The sequence below is a fragment of the Kryptolebias marmoratus genome, linkage group LG8, assembly GCF_001649575.2.
Source record: "Kryptolebias marmoratus isolate JLee-2015 linkage group LG8, ASM164957v2, whole genome shotgun sequence".
Classification (NCBI taxonomy): domain Eukaryota; kingdom Metazoa; phylum Chordata; class Actinopteri; order Cyprinodontiformes; family Rivulidae; genus Kryptolebias; species Kryptolebias marmoratus.
This window is the reverse complement of record NC_051437.1, coordinates 19,312,080-19,338,920: the sequence shown is the minus strand read 5'-3', so window position 1 is coordinate 19,338,920 and position 26,841 is coordinate 19,312,080. Positions and strand designations below refer to the sequence as shown.

Sequence of the window (26,841 nt, the reverse complement as noted above, 5' to 3'; positions counted from 1 at the left end):
CCCGGGACGGTGTCATCTGGTTTCTGTTTGAGATGCAATTCACAGCCAGCTCCCGTATCACACAACAGCCTGGAGAGCAGGGACAAGTAGGTGTGCGCGTGTGTGTTGTGAAGAGATACCGAGGGGCTGTGATACTCAGAAATCAGGTGTGCTTACTTTTACCCGTCTGCATTGTATATAATACGCACATGTGCATTTCAAAACAAAAAAAAATAAAAGAGGGGGCACTCTCACCGTTCTCATTGTTGCGATCCTGCACCAGGTGCTGGTACACGGAGTCAGGCACCTCTGACTGGCGGTAGTACCATTTCACATTCATCAGCAGATGGTCCCGTTTACTCTGAAACGCACAGACAGAGAGAGAGAGAGACGGAGCTTGTGAACAGGAGACACAAAAAGCTCCCACACCAAGATAAACAGACATCATTTTGTTTGATTACAACGTCACAAACTGGCCTTTTTGGCAAAGAAAGACGGTGTACAGATGCACTGTTTATGACATACACAGACCCATGCCAAAAAGCCTACAGAGAGACCAAGTCAATTAAAAAGGGATTGTAGGGCATTTAGAGATTTAATAAAGTAAACAGGGGGATAGCCACTGTTGAGGGAACTATGGTGATGGGGAATAATTAAAATTGAATTTTCATCTGACTTCACTTAACAGTAATACTCAAATGACCCGTTTAACAATCCATCAATGTTTTTACAGCCCATTCTTGGAGAAGCACAGCATCTCTTGTCAAGGATCTGGACTTAATATTCTTTTTTTGCTGCCACCCACTGGCCTTTTCATTTAGTGCAAGTCAGAAACAGCCTGCAATTCTTCAAGTGGCCGGGAGATGGCAGCACTGAGGCGGCAAGAGAGCCTCTTTCCAAGGCAAAGAAAAACATGGAGAGAGTGGAAAAAAAAAAACTGTAAAAACTGAGGCCAATGTTGAGGTGAGGGATGAAAAGGCCAAAACACTGTTTTCATTTCACGTTATAAAATATTTATCGTACCTTCATATGAGCCCAACAGACGGTCACAGTTGTTTGAAAAAAAAAAAAAAAAAAAACACTAAGAGAGCTCGGCTGGGTGCTGGAATGCGACACAATCCTATTGGCCCGAGCCATCTTTATTAGGGGGTTCGGCTGCACTGCAACTCAGCAAACAGACACCTGCACCACCCTCGCCGCCACCCGCGGACGACAGGGGGAAAATAAGAAACGTGGAAAATATGCAGATGGGAAAGAGGCTCTGAAGGCAGACATGTTAACAGCCGCTCTTTCCAGATTCCAGCTCGTGTGTGTGTGTGTGTGTGTGTGCGGAGGAACGTGAGGTCAGAGTAAAGATATTTAAAGCCTTTTTCAAATACATTGTTCTGTTGTTATTCTGTTATGTCACTGGGGAGGAGGCTGAGCACACGCAGCCAAGCAAATCACTACCTCCCTCTAACCTCGAGCCCACCTCTGATTTTCCTATTCTCTCCATACTTCCTTTCCTCTCCCTCAGTTCCTCCACCACATCTTCATTCGTTTTCCCCTTTGTTTAGGTTTTTTTTTTCCCCCCCTCTCAACCTTGAGCAGGAAGGGAGAGAATAAGTGAGCCTGGACATGTTAAACAGCAGCTGGCATGAAGTCTCTCAGCTGCATTTACTGCGCTGGATGATTATAGGAGCCATGCACGCAACATCACACAGCCACACACACACACACTCTTCTTGTGATTCAACAGAGAGCCATACTGATGGATTAAGACAAGGACCCCCCGAGCACGAAGGCATACTGTGTGTGAAAAAATGTGTGCAATGACGTCATGTGCCCCCACCCCCCCTTCCTTTCCAGCAGTCAGCCCACCCACCCCAATGTCTTGTCTATCCAGTGTACCGACACTGCTGCCTTCGAGACTAACAGGCTGCCTGCCACAGCAAAACGACTTGTTATCTGGTGCTTATGCATAATTAATACGTTAAGAATATCGTAAACACCACTAGTGTACTATCCGAGTGTTTCATTTTCTGCTTGTAAAACCACAAAATCAAAGCGAGCTGGAGCACAGAGCCAGATGCAGACAAAAATGCATGTGGCGAGTGGGAAAACGTACGCACATACGCACATTTTTCTTCTACATAAAATACTTTTTTTTCCCCCGTTTTACTTACTAAAGCAAAATGTCATCAGTATCTTTGTTGCTACAGAGTAGCTGCCACTCTCCAGAACAGATTGTTGTTATGAAGCTCACCGCAGCGTAATGCCCTCTCAGGCAAAAGAGGGAGGGAAACGGAGAGAAAGACTGAGAGTGCAACATATGGAGCACGTAGTGGGAGTTGAGCATAGCATTCAATTATCGCAATTCTATAAACACGCGGGGTGGAAAAATGGCTAGATAATACAAGGAGAAAATGAGGCGAGATGACAGACAGCTCAGACCCGACAAACGAACTACCAGTTGCATTGTCTGGGTTTTGCTAAGCCTGCCACAGAAAATGACAGAGTGAGAACATATAAGGACCACAATGCTGAATTGATTAGAGACATTCCACGCTGCCCGTGGAGAGCCGAAGATAGCTGAGCCTCGCACAATGTCAGACATCTTTGTCTGTTCTGCCAGAGGCTAAACACGGCACTGCCCTCCCTCCACATGGGCCATAAACCCTGGGAATACTGCACACTGCACTGGGGCCAAAAGACTCACTAACACACTATTGAGAGGGGAAATAAAACAAAAACAAGGAATAAGTGTAAAGGATCGGGGAAGAAAAGATAAAAAGGGCAAAGTAAGGGGAGAGTAAGAAGCGGGATTAAGTTGGGAGTAGTAAGGCCATCTCATTTCCTCAGACTTTAAATTAAAACTGTCCTCCTCCTGCCTTACTGAAACCCCCGGGGCACAAGGCTACCCTTTTATTCACTGAGGTGATATAAATCTGACAGTCATGCTTTGGGGATGAACACAATAGCAACCTTTCCCTCCAGTGGCTCAGACTGGCCTGTGGCGTTCTTGAGCTCACTCATCAGACAGGACTTGCTGCATTGAGAAGTACATTTTTTCAGAGGTGCAAAAATAAATGTGTATAATTTACGCTAAAAATAAACAACAAAACCTTTTTTTTTTTGGTCAAAAAAATGCATACATCTCAGACAAGACAAGCCCAGTGCTGTGTGAGCCTGCTGATTCTGCTTCTGACCAGCTAAAGGTGGCTGGCCCCTTGGGTCCATAATGGCTGTGTAGTGTTCTTTGTGTTGCTGCATGTGTGTGCAGTCAACTCTGCAGCCAGGGCCTCTGCACACAGCCACAATACTACAAAGACTGGGTGTAAGAGGGGAGTGCAAGGGTCAGCCTTTCCTCTTTAAACTTGCCGTCTTTAAATGCATTTAAAAAAAAAAGCAGCTGTTATTTAATGGAGAAAATCTGTAAAAGTATACACTTGAAACGATAGACTGAGTGAAGGATTAATTCGCCGTCTCAAGGAAAAGACCGTACAATCAATACGCTACTTTTCAAAGCTAAAGCAATCCCTCTTGGTGTTTCTGTTTGAGAGAATACACAGCCAGGGCTGCATAATTACGGACGCAATTATTTTGATCAATGGTGAGATCACAGGTGCTTATGACAAATATTCATTGATTTTACAGGAAAATGTTTTATTGCACTGTCACGTAAACATTCCCGTCGAGTTAAATTCCTGCTAAGGTGCAGGTCTTTGCATTTTTTTCCCACCTAATATCCGCGCGTGTGTTAAACTGGGTTAGACATGTAAAAGCTTTTTCTGTCATTTTCAAACATCATAACACAGAGGCGATGTACCATTACATTATGTAATTCACTGCAGCGTTGTTACTAGCCTCGTGCACGCTTCCTGTAGTAGACTGGGTTGAGTGTACATTATTATTTCATGCCTTTTAAGGGTCAAATGGATATCAGTATTGACCAAAACACTTTATAGTCAATGCATCCTGTTACCCAGGTGCTGTCAGCGTGTTTCAGAGCTAATGGCTGGCAGCAGTTCAGATCTATCCGTGCTGCGGGATATCCTCTAGGAGAAGGGATTGCTTGCATGAACAGAAACATCACAAGCTGAAGTGGAGCTGATTATCCATGCTTAGCCATGCAAAGTTACCAGCCGAGTCAGTTTTAGGGAGCATTTGATTTAGCCCAGATTTAAAGCTGGTGGATGATGTTGATTTAATTGTAGCAGGCCAAAACTGCGATTGAGAGTGAACTTTTATGACTGCAAAGCTCTGAAAACGGAAAATTCCTCCATTTGTTCGCATTAACCTTGACACCACTGTCATTGTCTGCTAAACTTAAAACCCCAATTTCCCATTTCTCTTCCCCCTTTCTGCACATTACCACCACAGCCCTGCTTTAAACAATGTCAGATTCTCCAGCTTCCACACGACAGACCCAGCAGTGCACCTTGTTAACAGGAAACCTCTGTTTATTTTCTCTGCTTTCCAAACACTCTCTTCTTCCTCTGCCAACTCTGTTAGTGACCCTCCCCGCACACATACACACACACACACACACACTTCCCATCGCTGGTGACAACAGCAGCCAGGATCTATGACTTCCTTCAGGAGGTGGCAAGCAGAAGTGAGGAAGCTGAGGCAGATCTCAAACATACAGACAAAAGAGAAGGCAGAGAGGGAGGGAGGAAAAAGAGGGAGGTCAAAGAGACAAGAGCAGCAGCAGCAACTCTATGTTAGCAAGGAATGTCAAGCAGTTCAGCTCGGCTAGGAGGCTGCTTAGTTAGCTAATGCCCCAGGGGTAGGAGAGCCTTCGGTATGTTAGATCAGGGCTGGTAGCTGTGTGACACTGACACAAAGCTCAAAAATGGGAGGGAGGGCAGAGTGTGGGAATGTTCACCTTGCCTGTCGCGAGGGGAGACTATGCACAACCAAAGAACAAAAGGCTGATTGAGGCATTTGGAGGCAGAGATGAGATCTGGGAGGACTAATCTGCTGCGCCGACATGATAAGATTAGAGAGGGGAGGCAGGAAAAGCTGAATGAGAAGATCACACATCTACTTGTATAAACATGCACGCAGTAAGATGATGGATCTGATTGGAAAGGTTTTCCACTCTGCTTTTTTTCCTCCCTTATTTTCTCCAGCTCTCACTGAGTCAGAGTGATCTGCCAGCACACCAGCACTCAATAAGCACTTCCATCTGGACGAAAGAACAACACACACACACACACACACACTAAAAACCTGTACGAGATCCGCTGTGGTCATATAATCTTTGACATCTCAGTGACTCACAAAGCAGGTTGTTTAAAAGAAATGCCAGCATGCTGTGTGAAACGACACACACCTATGCACACAAATAACAGGTATTCAGGATAAGCGCCTCCATTCTTCTCCTAAACCTGCAGTGGCGCAGGCCAGGCTGGGACACTGTATCAGAGGTAAGAGAAACCACGGCTAAAGCCGGATTCCAGTCTTCTCCTTATGACTTTTAATCTGAGCACTTTGGTGCTCGCAGAAAAGACTTTCCTCGCAAGCCTCCTTCTCCGAGGCATATATAATAACACTAAACAAATGCTGATTACAATGTTTGAGAGGAGGAACTGTGCACAAGCTGCTTCCCTGCCTGGCAGCGAGAAACAAATGGAGAGTGTGGGAGGCTTTCGGGAGGGGGGAGGCTACAAGGAGGTGAGGTGAGTCCCAGCTGTGGTGGCGCTGCTGGCAGGACCTTTACGCCGCGTCTACACAGGGGTGCCTCTCTCTCCCGGATTCTCTTTGGCTTGACCTGTTTGGATATTAAATCGGCACCCTCTGCTTTGAACACACAGGGCCCATCTGTCAGCTTGGGTCCATATTGGATTGGATGAGCATTAGCCGATTCAAAGTGGGCAGATTTGCTCTCGTTTCTCTTTGTGGACGATGTGCGCGCGCCTTTTGAGCACGAGCTCTCACGTCTGCTTTAAATTAAACCTCCCCCCGCCTCAGAGAATCAAGAAAACATGCATAAAACACTTCATGAAAGGCTCACTTGCTGTGTTATGTGCAAATTAATGAAAGACAACACATTTGAAGACATTAACAGGTTTCTTTTCTTATCCAGGTTGAAGACAGAAGAATGATGGCAGTAAAGATGGAGAGTAAAAGAAAAAAAAAAGAGGTGAGGGTTGAGTCACATGGAATTCACAGATGATACTAATTAGGACTTCAGGGCTGAGGGTCACTAATGGTGGATCATACCCGAAACAACAGGCACTCTTTACACAGTGGAGAGTCACAATCACCACACATGACTACTCCATCTGAGGTCTAACACATTGCTACAGTTTATTCTGGTAACAAAGAGGGCTAATTGCGCCGGCATTTGCTTAATGCCTCTTTATATATATATATATATATATATATATATATATATATATATATATATATATAAACCTCCCAAAGGCAGAACAAGCATGAAAAATCCATCAAGTTGACCACAGAGCTCTCCTTCTAGGCAGTGTGGGCAACAGTGAGAACACTGGGGCTGGTTACTTTGCTTCATGAAACAGCTAAGCAGAGTCCAACTCAAATATTTGTCTTTGCCTCCAACACACTTCTGCTGCATGGCAGTTTTTAGCCAAAAAACTCAAGAAGAGCTAAGTGGTGGTAAAGAGAGGAGCGCTGCTGAAGTCAACAAGAGGGTGGGCACATATGAAGAATGTACTCCGAAACGATAGTCAACAATGAAAAAACTAAAAAATCAAACAACGGTCCTTGACAAGCTGTGTTCAGGGACTTAAGCTATATTTAAGAATATATATTTTTTGCAAACCCAGTCACAAGGGTCGTCTCTCTTTAAGCCCCTTCCTGTTAAACAAGATCCTAATTGGCAGATGCAAATGAAAATCAGGCATCTACAATGATTAATCCTTGCCTCAAAACGTTTTCAGAAGCTGAATTTATAAGAGAGTCATAATGAAATAAGTAAACTTCTAGTTTGTTTGTTTTGGAGGGCCTGAGGAAGGTTGTCTGCAGTTGGACTCTCTTAAAAGTCTGCAGCACAGGAAGTGTATGGACTACAATGCAGATCCAAGACTTCAAATGCAGACTTCAGATGGAGGCATTTAGGAGAACTCATATCTGGGTGTTCAGATCATAATACTGACTTTATATCCCAGGCTTTCCCTCTCAGGGAGCCGTACAGTTAAAGCCTGCCAGAAAACGCTGCCATTCGTGCCTTCAACCTTTCATTTAGCAGCTTCTAAGCCACCTCACTTTGATACAGAGATCCATGTGGGTGTTAGTGTATTTGCCAGCTTGTGTGTGTTTGTGTGTAACTCGGGATGTTCTCAGGAGAGCGGAGACTTGTCTGGTCTCAAGGTAATACCCGTGAGTCAGAACTCAGAGTGAGACAAAAACACTGAGGAATGTTAGCATTTCTTTTGAAAAATAGACTCTTTCCCTGTGTTGTTCAGAGTGTTTAAACCAGCTGGTGTTTCATTTCTCTGTAATATATTGTATCAGCTTTGCCTAATGTGCGTAGTGTGGGGAAGAAATGAGACATCTTTCTATTACTGACTGAACGGACCACTGCAATAAAAAAGAAGAGGAATGCACACAGAGAGGCGTGTGCAGAGAGGATATGAATATCAGCTTGGTTGTGTGGATTTTCCATATTGGATGTCTGCCCAGACAGATAATCTAAAACGCGCTTGTGTGTGTGTGTATGTGTATGACTACGAGTGGCAGTCTCCTGAGAAAGGTAAAGCGGAGATGGAGCTGTGTGTTCACTGAGTGCTGTAAAGAAGACAGGAAATGAGAGGGCTTGCTTTAGGCAATGCTAATCAATGTCTCACCTTAGTGTAATTGACACAAAAAACACGCACAGACATGCAAATTTAACTGTCAGGCTTAAGTGTAGGTTTTTGGAGTATGTATGTGAAGGGTGGACAGGTTGGGTTCTGTGGGGGAGGGACGGAGAACGATTCCTTTGCTTTGCAGCGGGATGATGGAGACCTGGTGGAAAAGGAACATGTGTGTATGCTTATGAGAGTGCGAACGCTTTGGTCTGCCTTATCGAAGCGCAGCTGTCAGACCATCAGAAGAGTGTCTGTGGGGAGAAAGTGTGAAAGTGACATACAGTCACAGATGCTTTCTGCATTTGTGTGTGTTGCTTTGTATGGCCAGTGCGCAGTGAAATTCAAAGCTATTCGGAATATTTATGATCCACCTAATACACACCGCAAAAGCTCATTTCTGCATACATACACAGAAAATAAACACACACGCACACCCAGGAGAGAAAGAAGAGGTGACAACCAGCAGGAGATAGAAGGGAAAATAAGCAGCAAGTAGTAGTACATGTATGCAAACCAGGTCTTTAGCGCCAAGTGGGAAACCGGACCGACAACGTTGCACGCGGTCTTCAAGAACCCACATCACCATGAGCTCAGCCATTTGTGATTGTACTGTTTTATCTGCTTCTGGAGATATCCATCTCTCAGTCCATCTCTCCCTCTCCCCATCTCTGTCTGAAGGTGACCTCGCCTGTCTGTCAGTCTCCAGTGATGACACTGGCCCTATCAGTAATACATCATGTAAGCTGTGTATCAGACAGATGCTGCTCGAGCTGAGCAGTAGGTGGTCTGTCAGGCGTGCTTGCTTAGTACAATATGCAAATAATCACATGCAAATCACTTGCCTGTGTGTGTGACAGTATATCAGAATGGATGCAAATGCAATACGCTGTCCCGTGTGTGCTTGAAGATTTAAAGAGGTCGCGGGCCTTTCACCAAACACAGTTAAAAGGCTACTCAGAGGAGCTGCAGTATGAAAGCCGGAGAGAAACGTGATTACGCTCACGCGCACACAGAGGCCAGAAGCAGAGCAGCCTCCTGCTGTGCCGCAACAAGAGGTGCATTGTAGACAACACAGCTGCAATAACAAGGCTGGCCCAGTGCTGGAGGGAGATGTACTGCACGACGCCGAGTCTAGACCTGCAAAAACTGCCTTGGATAAAGATGAGGACGGATCAGAGAGAAGTATATTAGTAAAAAGTCTGATTTGACTAAAACCATTAAATCACAAAAATAACATTTTATTTCCCTTGATGGGGAAAACAGGATAGGTCTCAGCCTTTTTTTTATTTAAAAACAAATGTTAAAATGTTTTGCTTTGTGCATTTCCAACTGTGAAAGTTGTGTTTAGGTAATTAATTTGTAATTATTCTGAATTTTAAAACAAAAAGATGTAGGATTTCACTGTAATTTTCCTTAGACATAATAAATAATGGTGGGAGAAAAAAAAAACTGATGTTAAAAGAGCAAGACAAAAGATGCACCAATTAGTAAATGATAAAAAAAATAGTAAAATCAGCCAAAGAAACACATGTTTTTAGCCATGCAAATTAGAAACTGCAGCCATTTGCTGCCGACTTCCCAAACTGGAAGACCTTAAAATACAAACGGTTAAGTAAACAATTCCTCACTAATTGAGAACAAGAGGGAAAAACACTGGAGTCATGATGAGCATTGTGTGTAAAACACATTGGTTATCGTTACCACACACACACACACACACGGAGCACCCACAGAGAGAGAGAGCGTGAGACAAAGAGGTTGAACAGCACACAAACATCTCTACTCTGTGCAACCCAAGCACATCAAAGCTTTCTCCGCCCATTTATCTGTGTCTGCCTGTAAATCAAAAGGCATTCTTTGAACATGCAAGCACGCACGCACACACACACACACACACACAGACTGCATTTGCTTTGTGCAGCAGCATCATCCAGGATGGAGTCCGTAAAGGATTTGCTGTTGACGAGAGAATTAGTTGCTTCAGCTCGCTGTATGAAAGGAGAGGAGGACGAATATTTACCAGGAGGAGAGGAAGAATAAGAGTCACCAACACTTTCACCTCCCACTTGGCCTGATAGTATTAATAAAAGATGATGCACATAAAAACAAATGTTCTGAGTTTTGATTTAAAAGGTCTCGGAGAAGTGGAGATAAGACGCAGGTTCTTTGCGATTAGTTGGAGCAGCATGTTCAGGAACAAGACATTGTTCACAGGAACAGAGGATGAATGAATGCATTAACACGTTCAGAAGCCTTTGGAGAGGAAAACCGAGGAATGCACCCACACACGCATATAATCTGTGCATCCCAGTGTGACCATATGGTTTGGCGGGGACTTCCTACCCACCACAGAGGAAGTGTCCGTTTACAGTGCACCGCTCAGTTGTCCGCCATTACATCCTGTCTCCCAGCTCTAAACAGCCACGCTCAGATCAACCCAGCCATGGCTTTGAAGTTAAATCAAGCAGAAGGCAGACACTGCTCACCATACCATGCAATCAGCGTGAGCATGGGATCTGTTAGAGGGCACACAACCTCAAACAACAAGGCAGCATAAAGAGAGAGCTTTCTGTTCAAAGCTGCTTCACTTTCAGACTGGTTTACTTTCAGAATTCCATCTTTTTTTTTCTTTCTTTCGTCTGCGGCGGCGCTGTGATTGACATCTACTTGTCCTTGTGTGGAGAGTTATATGGTGTTCTTACACTTGGCTCTTTGTGAGAGTGGATGAATGTAATAGATTGCGTGTGAAGAGTGATATGATCGGCTGATGATGGAATGATCCAGCAGACACTGACTAACAGTGTGTGGAATCCTACAGGGCGGGGTTATTGATGACTCCCTCAAACAGCGGGTATCATTGCCATGGCAGCCCATACATTATCACCGCACGGCCACGCCCCATCGGCGTCCTAAACCAATGGGCTAGCAGCTGCCAAGCTAACAATCCCCAACACTGCAGGAGTGGTTGAGGTAAAAGGGAGAATGCGAAATGTGCCACTTGATTGACACAGAGGCTCTTGTTTACCAGTGTCAGGGAGATTTGCATCTTTTTACAGCTGCCCCTCCTTCTTCTCTTTTCTCTTGCCTCTGTTGTTCTCCTCTCTGCCCCCCCACTTCACTGCCACAATCCTCCCTGTTTGTGGCGGCTCTGCATGAAGTGGATATTACCCCACCCTGCTGGTAAGATATTGATCAGCCTCCTTTCTCTACCTTCGTCTCCTTTCTCCCCTCTCTTCATAGGCCTCTGCATTGATTCTTCGTTTCCCTCTGAGCCCGCCAGCAAGGAGTGATTACACAGGCTGCTCACATACAGTGTAGCAAACACACACATTAGAGCCCTTTGGAGGGGATGTGAGGAATATGTAGCCGTGCTGTACTTTAAAGGCTATAAAGTTCAGCGGCTGCTGCACCAGCCTTATGAAAACACTATTTCTTTTCATTTAAAGAAAGAAAAAAAAAAGACTGCAAGCTTAGCATGACATATTACCACAAAAATACGGTTGTTATAGTATGTTAGCATAACACAAAAGCCATCTGGCATATAGCCGAATATGGTCTGACGTTTATGTTTTGTTTTATTTGGTCAAACTCCTGCTAGAAAGGGCTATGGTTGAGCTTGACAGGTGGACTTCAGGCACCATGTGATTTTATGCAGAGGCACACAGAGCTAATACAAACACCTTATATGGACCTTGTTGCAGCACTCACCAGCTCAAGGATATCAGCCTAAGTCAACACGCTTCATTTTAAACAGCTAGGGGGTGGGTGTCAGAAAATAAATCAGCTGTGCACAGATGCAGAAGTCTTAATGTGAATAGAAACGTGACTGAAAAGTGTCATGTCCACAACAAATGGTCTAAAGAACAGCAGCAGCTGCTGCTTCAATTGTACACACCAGGGCAATAATTAGTTAACCGGCTCTCTTCTGCTTATCAGATACGCCCTCTGCTAACAATAGCCCACAGAGTATGAAAGGTTTTGGAAAAGAAGTCCTGGCTGATGAGGTAACAAGGGCAGCGTGGGCTGATGCAGCAAGAGCTAGCACTTGTCTCATTTGTAACCTTTCAGAGTGTCTAAAGCACTAGGCCAGAGGTCCCACATATTATATACACTCTCGCTGCCATTTGGCATTTAAGTGGCATTTTAGCATGGCGGAAAGCAGTTTGCACCTAATTATGGCCAGTTGCTGCTGGGTAATGAGTTGAGCAAAAGTCCCAAAAAGCCATTCTCGCATGGTCAGGACTATTTTCACAAGAACAGCCAGTATCTCTGCCTACAGACTTAATAATGGAGTAAAGATGTTGACGTTCAGAATGTGGGTCTATCAAGTATGAAGTGTTAAGCAGTAAGTATAGTGAAAACAGAGACAAAGACAAAGCAAAGAGCAAGGACAGTGTGGGTGTGATCAATGAAGTAATCAATATTCCCCTTCTACATTTCTCTTTGTTTGTATTTATACTTGTGTTGCAGTGCAATATCGCCTAGCAGACAGCTTCAAAGTGACTTAATTTCACTTATGTGATCCGATTTGAGAAAAGGTATTTAAATAACAAGAGCCAAATCCTCAATAGGTAACTACAAAAACAAAAAAAGCAGCGCTGTGCAAATAAATAACATCATGTCTCATTATCACCCATCTTGGAACCCCTTTGATGATCTGCTGGGGCATCTTTAGAGATGATGTTTTGTGCCAAAAAGTACTCTGGGAGCCAGTGAGCCATCTGTTGGCAGAAAGCTTCTTCAGTCCCCTACAGGTCTGATCACAAGTCTACAGAGCAAGCACAAGTTTGACTCTAGGTGTGCACACTGAAGGAATGAGGTGTGCGCTTTGTGCAAATGTGCGAATGTCAACTCCGCGGGGAGGAGAGGACGAACGAGAGGTCACCGTCTATCCAAGGAGGACACCTAAACACACCCTCCACCCGCTGATGGAGAGAGCCTCCACACTCATTCACCAACTCCATTACCCTCTCTGACAGGAACACACTTTAAATCATCCAATTTCACCTGAAGAAGAGTATGAAAGTAGGAGCAAAAGAAGTGGGAGGAAGAAAGATTTTCTTCCTCCAAAGTCTGTCTTCTGATGCCGGAGTGTGAATCAATTCAGAGATGCCTGCGTGCCGCTGGAAGATCAAACCTAATCCTAAAATGCCAACAATTACAATATTTGTTACAGGGATCAGGCAGAAGAGCAGCGCAATAAAAAAAAAATAAAAAGCAGACAAAAGAAATATGGTGATAAATGTAAAATAATAAAGATGTAAATGATCAAAGCTTGTAAAAAGTGATTCAACCAGAAATGGGGGTATTATAGAAAGCAATAAATGGGCTATTAAACTCAACAGCCCACAATAGCTTGTCGTGATGCCGAAGTTACGGTCTACACAGCTGCCTGTATCCGTCACAGCAAAATACACCAACTCACTTTATTTCCTTTTACCATTTATTACTCTATTTTTGATGTGAAACACTGAACCGCCTTTGTTCCATTTGAATTAGGTTGCCTTGCCGGTACTTTCAATCTGATTGGAAAAAAAAAAAAACACATCTTCAATCCTTTTTTTTTCCCAGCAGCTAATGGGATCAGAAACATTTAGCAGCATGTCAGATTAAGCTAAAACACAGACTAAAACGCAGGGCAGCAGTTTCTCTTTACAACCCAACAAAGATGGAGCATAAGTCTTTAGATACTGTAAAAGGCATAAGAGATTTGAGAACTGTTTTTAAAAAATAAATAAAAAATAGACTTCGGGGAGGGCTGCATATTTTAAATCTTTTTATTAAAGATAGCGGTTCGGCTAATTTAACTCTGAGCTTAATAATGCAGACTTGCCTCCCTTTGCTCTGTACACAAGTGTTAACCGCCTGCTGGAACAAAGGCGGCTCTGTTCACAAACACAACACAGCCAAACTGTTAAGTACATTCCTATAAAGAGAGGAACAAAGAGCATTTGAGCGTGGCGGGAGGAGAAATGAATACAGCTACTGAGGGGATAGCACAGCTCGGCCCTTTGATGGCAGGAAATGTCTTTACCATCGCGGATAGTGTTTATGCTGCTTTGTAGCACACTTTTAGGATCGAGGCAACAATAAAACAAACAGACTGCGCCGTGGAATCTCTGCTGTAATCACGCTTTGGGAGAGATTAAAGCCGAGAAAAGAAAGTGAGCGACTTTTGAGGTGTGCTTAGAGAAACATCCGGCAAATGACAGAAATTTCAGGCTGTTTTTTTGGGAAGCACACTCACAGCCGATGGAACAACAAAGTGCGCGATGTTTTGTGTGTGGACGCCAGGCACAAAAGGGAAGCACAAGCGCCGATCCGCAGAATAAATGAAGTGTGTGCACAAGTGTGGTGAAGCGCCACAAGCACTGGCAGCTGTGGTTTGCACAGTCCATCCACTGGCAGTGACAGACAGGCAAAAACAATTTAGACTCGCCCATCAAAGCAACACCGGCCACAGCGGGCGGAAATGTGACGCACCAAATGGAAAAAACATAATCCTCCTTCTGAGAGAAAACCAGGGTAGATTTATTATTAACCAAAAGAGGGGGGAAAAAAACTAAATCTCTTAAGTTATTCCTTACTGTACACACCATCAAAAACAATCATCTTTTTGTGTTAGACAATAAAAGACTATGTTCAGTCAATCTCTGGGGTATTCGTGTATTCTATGATTGAGAGGATTTAAAAAAAAAGAAACCTTTAAATCCTCGACTGAGAGGAGAAGCTTGAACTGTGAGCATTCAAAGTAGTTTATGTTGGTTAAGGAGCAGCTCCAGCATCCAAATCTTGATGGAAACTTTGCTAAGACAGCTTGCTCCTTGGTTTCCAGGTTTCGACAAGGAATTTCTCGTACATATATACAAGTCGATTTAGTCCTAAGAAACGGGCTATGAGCGATCCCTAAAACAGAGGAATATTCCATTTTCCCGATCAAAGCGCGAGCACATGTGCGCCAGTTGCCTTGCGTTAGATCAACAAGCATTCAGAGATGGAGGATAGATAGGGTTAGCTGCGAGTCAAGCTGCAACACATGTACAAAATGTCAGAGGGTCTGTATAAGATTGCAGTGGTGCTGCGGGGGAGCCGCTGTAGATGGCAGCCTGTGGGGATGTTGCTGTTGTTTTAAAGGCTGCGTGAGGCAACGGGTTCAAGGTACAGAGCGTAGACATTCCTCAGACCTCACAGCAATCCCTGAAATTTCCTTTTCTTGTGTCTGCTCCTCTCTTTGACCGATGCCCTTCTTCCTCCTTTCCTTCCCTTTGCTCTCCCTACTGGCAAGAGTTAATTTGCACCATGTGTTCTTTAATGGGGAAAGAGTTAGGGAAAAAAAAAGAAGGCCCTGGTGGAAGCGTGTGAACTCGATACCACTGTAAATCTCCACTTCCACAGTGTTACAGCCTCCGCCCCTCCTCCTCCTCCTCTCCTGCTCCCTCTCATTCGTATTTTATTGGCTTGTCACACATTGGACAAGCTGGAAATTACACTGAGCTGAGCTGAGAACCAGCGGTGAACCACGCCAGATATCTACTTCAGCTGAGAAAGAGAGAGGGGGGGTAAAGGCAAAGGTGGAAAAGGGAAAAAAAAAGAATCAGGAACAGGAGAAAAGCAGGAATGTAATGTGGAAGAAGAAGACTGCGAGGTGGGTTAAAATTAGCCTTCCATTTTCCGTGCAGAGGGCAATCCAATTAAAGCTTCACCAGTTCACACAAATGTGTTTAGTGTCTGGTTTCTACACCCAGTACTTGGTGACCAGAAAGACACAGATTTTCTTTTCAATATGAAAGCCAACGACGCTAGTGAGAGAGTGGAAATTAAATTGCTGAAAACGATGAGTGAGAAAAGAAATAGAACGTGGTTTTTGTCGACAATTTGAGCCACAGTCGTTACAAGACACTACAGCTATTAGCTTTTTTCTTTTTTTCTTTTTAAAAGGACCTTAAATCTTTAATATTTAACCATGACAAAGCAGTTAACATTTCAGGAAGAAGACTTGGCCAGCTTATTTAGCAAGTCTGGCTACAACTATTTACACACCATGACCAAAATGCTGTTGAGAGCATCATATCAACTTTCCTTTTTTTGGTCACATTTGTGTTTTTCCCCCCCTGTAAAAACCAGCGCCTAAGAAGACATCAGGATCTGCTTAAACCTCTAATTTTAAGGGCTGTTAAATGCCAAAGGAAGAAGGGGGGTGAAAAACATTCCAGGTACAGATGGATTTTGACAGCTGAGCAACATGCAGCACTTGTATTTTTAAGCAAGGCCACTGTGTCATTTGCCACTTACAGATGACAAAACAGGAATTCATGTTTGCAAGACGTGCAGCCAAGCTGGTGAAAGTAAACTAATGAAAGTCCAAAAGGTGAGAAGCAACCAAAAGGCTTTTCCGCTGAATAATTTATTAACAGACAAGGAGGTGGCTATTGATTGAGCTGTTAAAGAGCCTCATGAAAATGGTGTGACCGCTGGCGTGGTCTCTTTAGCCCGACCAACCCCCTCTGTCCGGAGGCTGCACCCACTCCCCATCTGGGAAAGTAATCACCACTTGTAAAAAAAAAAACATGCATAAAAGCCTGTTTTGATTTCAGTCTGCATATTCTCCTTTACGGTGTTCTGTCTAAAAGAAAGCGATGCTGCAAGCGCATGAACAACTAGTTTTCAGCAGCATTTAGATGAAGCATGGGATATGTGGGGGAAGGTAAAAGAAGAATGTGTTAACTGGCTAAAAAGATAAAAGAAAGAAATGGTAGAAGCTGTGATTAGGGCAGGTTGTATCACTGGGATGGCTGAATGCTAGTCTCTCAGAAACTGAAATACGTTAGCTCAACCTTTGCCATTTTATTGCTTTATTTACTCATCACTGTGCAAGTGTGGACAATCAATCTTACCTACTGCCTCTAAGACACAAAGCTCTGTAGCTGTCTGAGAGACGCATGCTTGTCTCCATCTAATCTGAGAAATGCACCAGGCGTGCAAACTGACACCAGAATAGGAGTAATATTTTCCCATGTCGCCAACTGTGACTGACTAAAAGCTTGTTTGCATAGAAACAGCAGCAGCTGCTGCAGTTTGTGACCCTAAAACCTCGGCTAAATGATCTAATGTTTTTACAGAGAATGGATTAAAGGCTTCACCTTAAAGAGAGTTCAAGTGTGAAGAGACAGGGAAAGGTTTGGTTGTCCCGTACCTAATCAAGGAGCATTTACCAAACAGTCATAATGAGGATAGTTGTCTCCAAATTTTTTTTTTGGTCAGACCCAAACAAAAAAAAAACAGTCTAATTTATTGGTCGAGTTAAAAAGAAATGGTTCATTTTTCTGCTCTCGTCTAGAGCATTTGAAAATAATCCATTCAGCCACACTTTCACTTCTGTTGTCCACTCGTAGGTTAAGTGACAACAAAAGGCCATTCAGAGTTTAGTAGCTGTTCTGCTGTGGTTTTATTGCTTTAAGGCTGCTGCTCAATGGGATACATGACAGGCAGAATGCTTCAATCAAACAGCTTGCAGCAGGCTTGCCTGGCCAGTCATGTCTATAGACGCCCAGATGCCCTTGTCAAAGCTGCTTCCTCACAGACAGCATAGGGGACAAGCAGACACTTAAGACAGCCCTGCACACAATTAAGAAAGCAGAGATCCCCACATGTTTATGCCTGTGAAATGTACCAGTCGGCTTATAGCAGTGGAGTGGACTGTGGAATGAGGGGAGGAGGCGAGCGCAGACGCACACAAACACACAAAATTGCCCCTAATGACTGCAGCGCCCCTCTCACAGGAGATGGCAGCGGCTGCCGCTCTACTCGATAAATATTAACAAGAAGTGCGACTGATGGTAGTGCTCACTGGTCCATAATTGCATTTCAAATGTTCAGTCGGGGTGGGGCGGAGGCTGGTCGCGATGGAGAAATGGGAAGATAAAGAGCGGAAACTCAAGCTTCCAGGCACTGACGAGAGGCAAACCATGACTGTCTAAGTCAACCACCAACCATCATCTCAAGGGCTCAACACCAGTGAGAGATGCTTGGTAGGAGCTGCACAGGTTGAGCGTCACAGCGCTGCATTGTCGCTTCCACTGCCTCGCTGCAGCACGCATCGCAGACCGCTGACACTGTCGCTTTAAATAAAAGGGAGAGATCTGGGGACGAATGAGTGGCAGGCGAGTACATTATCCACAGCAGATGTACATCAACTGAATTTTTTTTCTTCATTGATCAGAATGTGTGATAGCTGCAAGATAATTAGCTTGTGGATCTCATTGTTAAGCTAATTCTCAGCACTTTGGATTCCATTAGGCCTGTAAGTCAGGGTTCGCAGAAAAACTAATAGCTGCTCATGTTAAGAATGCATATTTATGCACATATATTTGCATCTTTATCAAACATTTTTAATTACGGGCATTGAATAGGAGACATTTTCCACAGCAGAACAAAAAGCTCCAGCTCAAACAGTAACTTGTGAAAAAACATAATTAAAATTTGGGTGCACGTGTGTACAAAGCGACTGCATGTTTACATGACTGCATACACAAACATACGGTTAAAACTCATTTAAAAACACACTTAAACAGTAAACGTTTATGAATCTGTACATCACCAAAATTGCACCAGTATTTTAAGACTCCATTGCATTTGAAGCACATTTGTCAAATAACTGGTTAAATTAGAAATATATATATTTTTGTTTGTCTAGACCAAAGACTTGCGTTTTTTGTGTACTATAAAAAATATAATGGCAAATATGTAAACGCAGTAATAATCGACTTAGTCAAAAAGAATAAAATGCTTTATATAAACCAAGAATAGGCAAAACGATAACTGACAATGTGTAGGAGTAATTTTATTATGTACCACTGTTTTATTTAATGTGTTAAAAATAAGAGTAATTACAAGAAAAGATAATGCTTCAAAAATAAATAGAAAATAAATAATATTTGTTTTGAAACAAACCTGCTACTGCAAATTTAGCTAATATGGTAAACCAACATTAATCAGACGTGGATACGTTCTTTCAGCCAACTTTTTTTTCACACTTTGTTTTAACACATCCCATGAATTAAACTGGCACACAATCAATTACCTTTCATCACACACACACACACACGCTACTTGAATGAACAAACATCATTGTGACAGGTTTGTAGTGAATAAATACTTTAAAAGTACTGCATTGCACAAATTTATTTGCCCAAAAGCCACAGCAGAAAGGAAATAAAAGGAGTTTTGGACTCTAAATGAGCATTAGAGGCAAACAAAATCAGTGACTATAAAACAGTTACATGTTGTACACTGGTTATATGACAAAGAATATCCATCACCTGCTTAAGCTGATCAGACCTGCAACATATTAGATGGACTCCTGGCAAGATAATTGCATTGTGCGCGTCTCTAATTAATTGTCCAGAAGCAGGAAGATCCTGCGGTGGAGATTTGAGCGTGAACGTGTAAAGGCTAACAGTGGTAGAGAGAATGTGTGTGGGTGTGTGATGGTGTACAGAGCTCCTCAATCCCTTGTTCCCAGAGGGAGAAACACTGCAATCAGTCCATTAGTGAAAGAGGGAACGAGACAGGGAGAGAAGGATGTGGGGGGAGAGAGGAAAGGGAGGGGAAGGAGGACTGAACACAACTGACTTAGCCAATAACAGCAAATGAGGTTAGTTATAAGCAGAGGGGGAGGCAGGAGGGTCAATGAGCGTTGAGGACATGAACACAATGACTCGAACACAGGATGGGAGGAGGGAGATAGGTGAGTGACAGCAGATAAAGAGGAGAGGGGATGAGGGGGGGAATGAAGTGTAGAGACAGATGGATGAGAGCGAGAGAAATGGAGACAGAGGAGACAACTAAGGAAAGAAAAGCAAGATTGATTGGTGAAGTCAGGGTCAGTGGAAAGATATGGCTGCAGACTCTTGAGCACATAGTTGCTTTATTGTCTCTGTGCTCACAATAAGCGATTCGCACATTGCTTTGGGTGAATTGTCCGTACCACATAACATGCATTAAAAAAATAAATTAAAACCAGATTAAACGTTGCACAACCAGAATATAAACATGACAAACCAGAGGCGCATGCACGCACTGCTGTTTTAATCTCATCAAATATGGATTGATAACAAATTACAAGATCATGGCAATAACAATAAACTGAAATGACTCATGTGGGAAAAACACACTGAACTATTGATGGCCTGTAATTTACTTATAAGATCACACAGAAGACTCTCGAATGCAAATCTTTATCGAGATTTTGTGTGCATCTTAGACAGCTCGCTATAAATCTGAATAATTAATTTTCCAATTAAAATACAACCCTTTCTTTTTGCAGCTTCCATCTTTTATCTAACAATTTCTATAGCAGTGTTAACAAACAAATTCCCTGTCTTGGTTTTTAAAAAGGATACGACACAAATTGAATAAAGAGGAGGCAGAGATGTGCGCTCATTTCGTTTTTTGTTTAAAACTGTTGTAATAATGGCCTCCCAGCGGTCGTTTCTGTATCTGGGCAGACATGTTTAGGAGGAAGACAGGAGGCTGAAATCTATAAGACTGGATCAATATGTCACAGAGGTTGTAGTGGGCACCACAGCTGCCACTGTTGAGTAAACAAGCTAGGGAGAATGATTGTCCTCCGAGTCAAGAATGACCCCAGTCATGATGTAGAATTGATTTTGTTCTCTTTTTTTTTAATTTTATTTTTTTTTGTTTTGCATGCATTATTGCTGGAAGTGTGAGTTTGTGTATGAGACCAAATCCTCGTAGCGTGACTTGGCTCAGAATTCCTCCAATGAAGAGAAGACGCACAACAAAATATGCAGGGAAAAAAAAAAAACAGGCAGGCTTCAGTTCTTTCTCTTATCCACACACAAGAGATTGATGGCAGCATTCAGGTTTTCTACACGCCACTAATTGGATTCACAGGTCATTAGATAAAGTAGACAATTGAGACTGCTCCAGCTTAAAGACTGGGGCACACAGACAAGAAAATGGAGAAGGGTGCAAGAGGGGCAATATTGATGAGGTTGTTGGGTTCAGGACCAATAAAAATTTTCCTCCTCTATACTGTGCCTCCAAAGCTCTATTACACCGCGTATATGGGGGGGAGGGGTGTGTGTGATCAATAATTCGAGTGGCAAGAAAAGGTGGGGGGTGGGGGGGTGGAGAAAGAGGTGAGGAAAGATGAGAAATAAAAAGAATAATGTGCGGTTTCATTACATGAATCACAAGTTGCCCTTTGTAGCTCCTTTTTAATATATCACTGTGCAAGACGACGCCAGTCATTTTGTCTACACACACTTATTTTATTCCAAAGGGGCCAAATACACCAAGCTGCGAGTCAGCCGGCTGTAACATCTATAAACATCTTTCTTTTGTGCTTAACACACTGTTGGATCAGCCAGCCCCTTTTTCCAGCCAGTTTAATATAGTAAATCAGCATGGGGTCTGTCAATAGGAGAGATCACTTTGATTATATTCTTCCTGCAGTAAATGAACAATGTAGTACATTAATGTGAGACTTATGGGTTTTTTTTCATGCTTAGTAAAAGCATACATGTAAAAAAACAACTATTTTTTAACAATTCACAAGTTTTAGCATTTGAAAACACAAAAAAATGTACGAATGTGATTTCTTATCTATTCTGCACCACAAAGGTATGGCCTCTTGCACAGGCAGTGTGCTCAAGTGCATTTTTTCCCTGCAGATCCTGGGAACTTGAGGAGACAGCAGGAAATCACCACTGGTTCTTGATGTTGGTTTGGCTTATGACAACCCTTAAACACGTCTCTGTAATTAGGTTCGGACTGCAGGGTGGCACCACGGACTTGAACTGAGACAGCAAGGTAGTACTTTACACAGACATGTGCATCTGTAATACCAAACTATCCTCCTCAAGAGGATATTTTGTTCCTAGACTACTGAAGATTAGGAGTTTTCACTGCAGCCAGTATGGTAGCAGGCCTTTGTGATTTGCTGCCCTGTGACAAAGTGAGCTCAATGAAAAACACTGTAGTTGTTTAGAAAGCCAGCGGGGCTTGTTGTTTTAACATTAGAAGACAAGGGTGCAGTCTGCTCATACACATACAAGCATGCAGATGGCTGGTCATTAATTACAGATGGACTGGGGGAGGGAGTAACAGAGACACGGACACAGAGAGCCGAAGGGAGAGGTCAGCTAACGCAGCTAGTTTTCAATTGTTCTCCCCGGACAATCACCTCTGTCTGCCCCATACCTCGCCGGGCGCTCTTAATCAAGGTGCAGGTGCGTGGCGGTTTTTCATGTGAGACTGTATCTGTGCGAGAAAAAAAAAAAAAGATTCTTGCCAACCTCAGCACTCTCTAGCTGCAATCCGATTAAAACCTCACTGCTGTAGGGCACGACTGCAAGGCCTACAGCTCACCTTAAAACCTCCACAACTGCCCTTCATTCACAAAAGCATTACACACACACACACACACACACACATTAGTATGCATGATCACTTGTGCACACACAAACATAAATTCAGTTACCATTTCACCTTTTCAAAAAGCTGTGTAGGTGACAACAGAGCTGACTGTGGCTTTTGGCAGCAATTAGTTCAGCCCTGGGGCTTAGACGCTACCTACTAAGTGTTTTGTGCTCTGATTAAACAACCGATCTGTTACAAGACAGACAATTTTCACTACAGTTTAACTGCGCCTTCATTTGGCAACAGGAACATATCAATTACCTATTCCAGTCATTTTTGACCATTTAAAAAAGGAGTTACCAGGGGGTTTAAAAGTAGAAAACAACAGTATAAAACCTTCATTCAGGTGAATTTTCGCTGGATAATTTCCGATGCCTGACCAAAAATATTTCGTAAATGTTAGCCTAGAAGAGTCCCTGTGTTATCCCCAAGATGCATAATGTATTTTTATTCACAATAAATGGTGATTTTCTTCCTCCCTGAGTTTGTTTTGGATTATTTTTGTCGATTCATGGGTGCAGCCAGTAACAACATCACTGATTGGACAAGAGTTCTCATTTATCAGCCGAGGCTTCTGATTGGTCGATGTCAGTAGCAGGCAGTGGATGACAGATGCAGGAATGTTTGAGAGGAAAAGAGGAAAGCTGGCCCCCCTCGTCGCCAACAAATGCCAATAAAAGTGTTTTAAGTAGGCAGGAAACAGCAAACAGACATATCTTTGGGCTTGGCCTCATCCTGTACTGATATAATGTAGTATCATACTAAGACAACTAATTGTATCACAGTTGAGTTTTGTTGCATTACGTGTTAAACCACAGAAAAAAAACACATTAAGACAATGAGCCTTTATTTATTTAGTTCTTTGCACATCTGGTACAGCTCTCCTCTCAGCTGAGTGGATTCTACCAACCAAAAAAAAAAAAAAAAAAAAGCTCTCCTCTCAGCTGAGTGGATTCTACCAACCAAAAAAAAAAAAAAAAGAAACGCCAAGAAAATCCATTCCAAATCTCCAGTCAATATGTTTTTACTCAAATCTATTTTACAAGATTACTTTCTTAAGGTTTACTGCCTTGGGAGATAGTTCCTTGTCTTGGCTAAACAAATTCTCCATCTGATTTTCTGAAAACGCTCCCAGTCCTTCCAAAAAGCCAAAAACTCTCACAAATTTTCCTCAAAAACTGCAGATTTTGGACTCTTCGAATACCCTCCCAGCCTGGTTCCAAATGTCAGGAAAATGCATTTCTAATGTTCTAAATTTCAATTTTTTCTGGGGGAGGGCCCGCAGACCCTCCTTGGTCGATTCTATCGCGCCTTCTGCACCAGCCTTTGGTCAGGCCCTATTTTTTTATAAATAGCCTCCTGCTCCAGAAACCCAGAGTTACATTACTCAAACATCCACCCAAAATATGTTGAAAACTACACAACAGAAATTAAAAAGAAACTCACTCAAATCCTCAATTTATGACTCTTACTGAACTCTGAAACGAAGATTTTATCAATCAAGAATCAACCCTACGGGCGTAAAAGCCAAAATAAAGCTATCTATTATTACCAACAGCACACAAACAACTAGCTCCGAGATCACACTACCTTCCTTGAAAAACACATTCTGCGTGATGTGCATGTGGCCATGAAATGATTACGATTCATGTGTGGTGTGTCATTCAGCTGCCGCGAAGCAAACTATCTGGTTCACTCAAACCATAAAGCTGCATTCTTTTTCATCTACAGCAACAAAGACAAATCTGTTGTGGTGAACTCCAGAGCAACTTCCCTTTCACAAAACGTGGAGAATGCAGTGTGAGAAAATCAATTACCATTGTGTGTGTGCGTGTGTGTGTGTGTGTGCATGTGTGTGTGTGATACAATTTAAGTGTCCTGTTGCTTGGGAAAAACAAGCACCTTCTCACTAAACTGACTGAGCCTGATGAATCAGCCATTCTCGCAGCAAATTAAAAACTAATTTCTTTCTTTATTCAGGGAAAGAGGTAATTTGGTCACATTATGTTGTAAAAAATCAATTGAAAACTGGTGAGGGTCCCTTTCATTAAAACAATTCGGTGCATCTACAAACATCTATATTTTCATTACCAGCGTTATTACACGACAGACAGTGGACTGCACGAGCAGGTAATATATAACTCAGAGCCTCAGAGGGGTTTTTGGACATGTTGATGCATATGCAGCACTAGTTCTCTTCACGGGAGCAACAGCAGAGCACTGAACTGGCTTCTACTGAGTCTCAGGCAAGCATGACAACAAAGCAGGAAAAAAAAACAGTAAACAACTAAAAATCTACTCACCAGCTTGAAATCCTGAATGCTACAAATGAAGTATGGAGTATTGGGCCGCCGACTCTCTATGTACACACAATCTGCAAGTGAGAAAAAAAGAAAACAGGATTTTAGAGATGATGTTCACACTTATCAGAGCGTTCATGATTTTAAGCAGCCACATTCAGTCATATATATAAATATATATATTTTTTATGTGTGTGGTGGTACCTCTGCTGAAAAGACGTTTTTTCTCCTTGAGTCAAATTCAATTGGAATGCGAGTAATAGGATTAAAGACTTTTGGAGAGCTACAAGGTTGCCTTTCCAAAGCAAACATTACGCCCAAGGGGAATTATGTTATTGTTCCACTCCATTAATACACCAGTGAGCGACACTGGCTTTAACCTCGTCCTATCCCTGAGTCATCACTCAAGGATCACAGCCTCGGGGAGACCGAACCTGCAGAGGGGTCTGGGATAGTTTAAAACTAAATGTCTGCACAACAAATTAGTTATATTTTAAATAAACCCTTTATTTCATGTTTAACAATGACGTCTCATTTGTATGTTTTATATTCCCCTTGTTTGATTAAATGTGCTTATAAAGATAAAAATATAACACCATTCAACCATAAACATATTCATATAAACAGATTTTATAAAGTTTTATGTTTTGTATCACTAGTCAACAAACAGAATCAGACAAATTGACAATAACGATTTTAAAAGCCAAACTTTTGTACAGTTTAATTTATGCCTGTTGTTTCTAATTTACTATCAGTAAACGGTTTGCAGTAGTGTTTAAAAAAAAGGAGATTAGGAATATTAAATTATTACACTGAAAACAAACAAAGGAAGGAAGGAAAAACCCAACTAAGAATGACTTTGCTGGCATTATAATGCTACTTTGAATCAAGAACCACTTTGTTTGTGGTTTTTAGTCTGGGAAGGAGTTGGTGCAACTCTGAAACCGGTTTTCCAGGCCAGGAGCGGAGATATTTGGTTGTTGAATGGAAAAGAGCTGGTGCAAGACTAAACACCAGCTCAGAATAAACACGGGCACCGTCTCAGTCAAACAAAGCTGCACTGAACTGTAACATTGGGACTGCTTGAAATAATTATTACTTCAAATATTTTTATAACATATTATAACATTTTTACAGTGGGGAGGATGTATCTTACCACTTTATCATATGTCTAATTAGCTTGAGTGGGGGAAGAAAAAAGAAAAAGGAAAAAAGAAACAGTAGTCCACCCTCCCGTCTCTCATTCATTTTTAAAATGGTGCTTAATGATGTCAGCAGCAGCCCTGTAACATTATGTGAGAAGTGGAGGCTGTGGCTGGCTGTGTTGTTAAATTAAATGTGACTGGTGGTATGGCCAGGTCGTGAACTCTCATCTCCTTAACAAAAACATTCACGCAGCAGAGGACAAAAACACACAGCCACTTCTGTGGAGAAGAAAAAGAGGGAGAGAGGGAGGGAGGGGAAACGGCTAATGGTTACTGCTAAGCCTGGCAGAGCACTTTCCAGACACAGGCAGGTATTAATAACCTGACCAAAGCAGAGATGGTTAAAAATCACAAAGACTTCTGTGATCAAACTGTGCAAAATTATTATTTTGGCTCAAAAAATATCCTTACTCGCTGAACACCAAAAAAACCCTCGCAAAAGACCATCGTATATGATTAAAAAAAATCTCTCTTTCACACTAATAAAAAGGTTTATATTCAGACAATATGACATGTCCTGGGGTTAGTTTATCCAACCATTTAGCCCAACAGTGCGTCGCACCTTTGCAACTGTTAATAATTATGATGGAAGACTACATCTCACAGAGGTGTAAGCTCTAATAATAAATAAAAACAAACACAATAGGTAAAATTTACACTGACAACACACCGTGGGGCTCATTTCACCACAGCATGTGCCGAGCCATTTCACGTAGAAGAACCAAGCTGCACTTTCCTTAACAAAAGATCTGTAGCCACCTTTTTTTTTTCTCCTCCTCTCCAATGACTGACACCGCCATCATCTGTTATTTATTTGTTTGTGTCAACACAGTTATCGATCTGGCTGTGGTTTATCTTACCGCTTCCAGAGGAAAAGAGGCCTGGGAAAGATATTAAATGGCCCTGACACCCAAGATACCATTTGTAGAGGTGCTGGTGTGTACAAGTGCGCCTCTGACATCATTGTCTTTGTTTTTTTTTTGGAGACGGCGTGTGTGTGTGTGTGTGTGTGTGTGTGTGTAACCCCAGGGTGGGCTTGTTATCTGCTGTGAGCTGAATGAGCTGTTCTAAAGGGTGGGGGGAGGGAGAGAGAGAGAG

At 42.6% G+C, this 26,841-nt stretch overlaps 1 protein-coding gene across 5 annotated transcripts in view; it reads right to left on the bottom strand.

Annotated features, from left to right (window-relative positions):
- Nucleotides 1–26,841, bottom strand: part of rerea (arginine-glutamic acid dipeptide (RE) repeats a) — a 124,004-nt gene that overhangs the window by 37,885 nt on the left and 59,278 nt on the right. For all 5 annotated transcript variants that reach the window (XM_017417710.3, XM_037977103.1, XM_017417709.3 and 2 more), the window contains exons 3-4: nucleotides 24,542–24,612; nucleotides 235–340 (exon numbers count right to left, since the gene is read on the bottom strand). In XM_017417710.3, coding sequence (XP_017273199.1) covers nucleotides 235–340; nucleotides 24,542–24,612 — 177 coding nt within the window. The remainder of the gene's footprint in view (nucleotides 1–234; nucleotides 341–24,541; nucleotides 24,613–26,841) is intronic.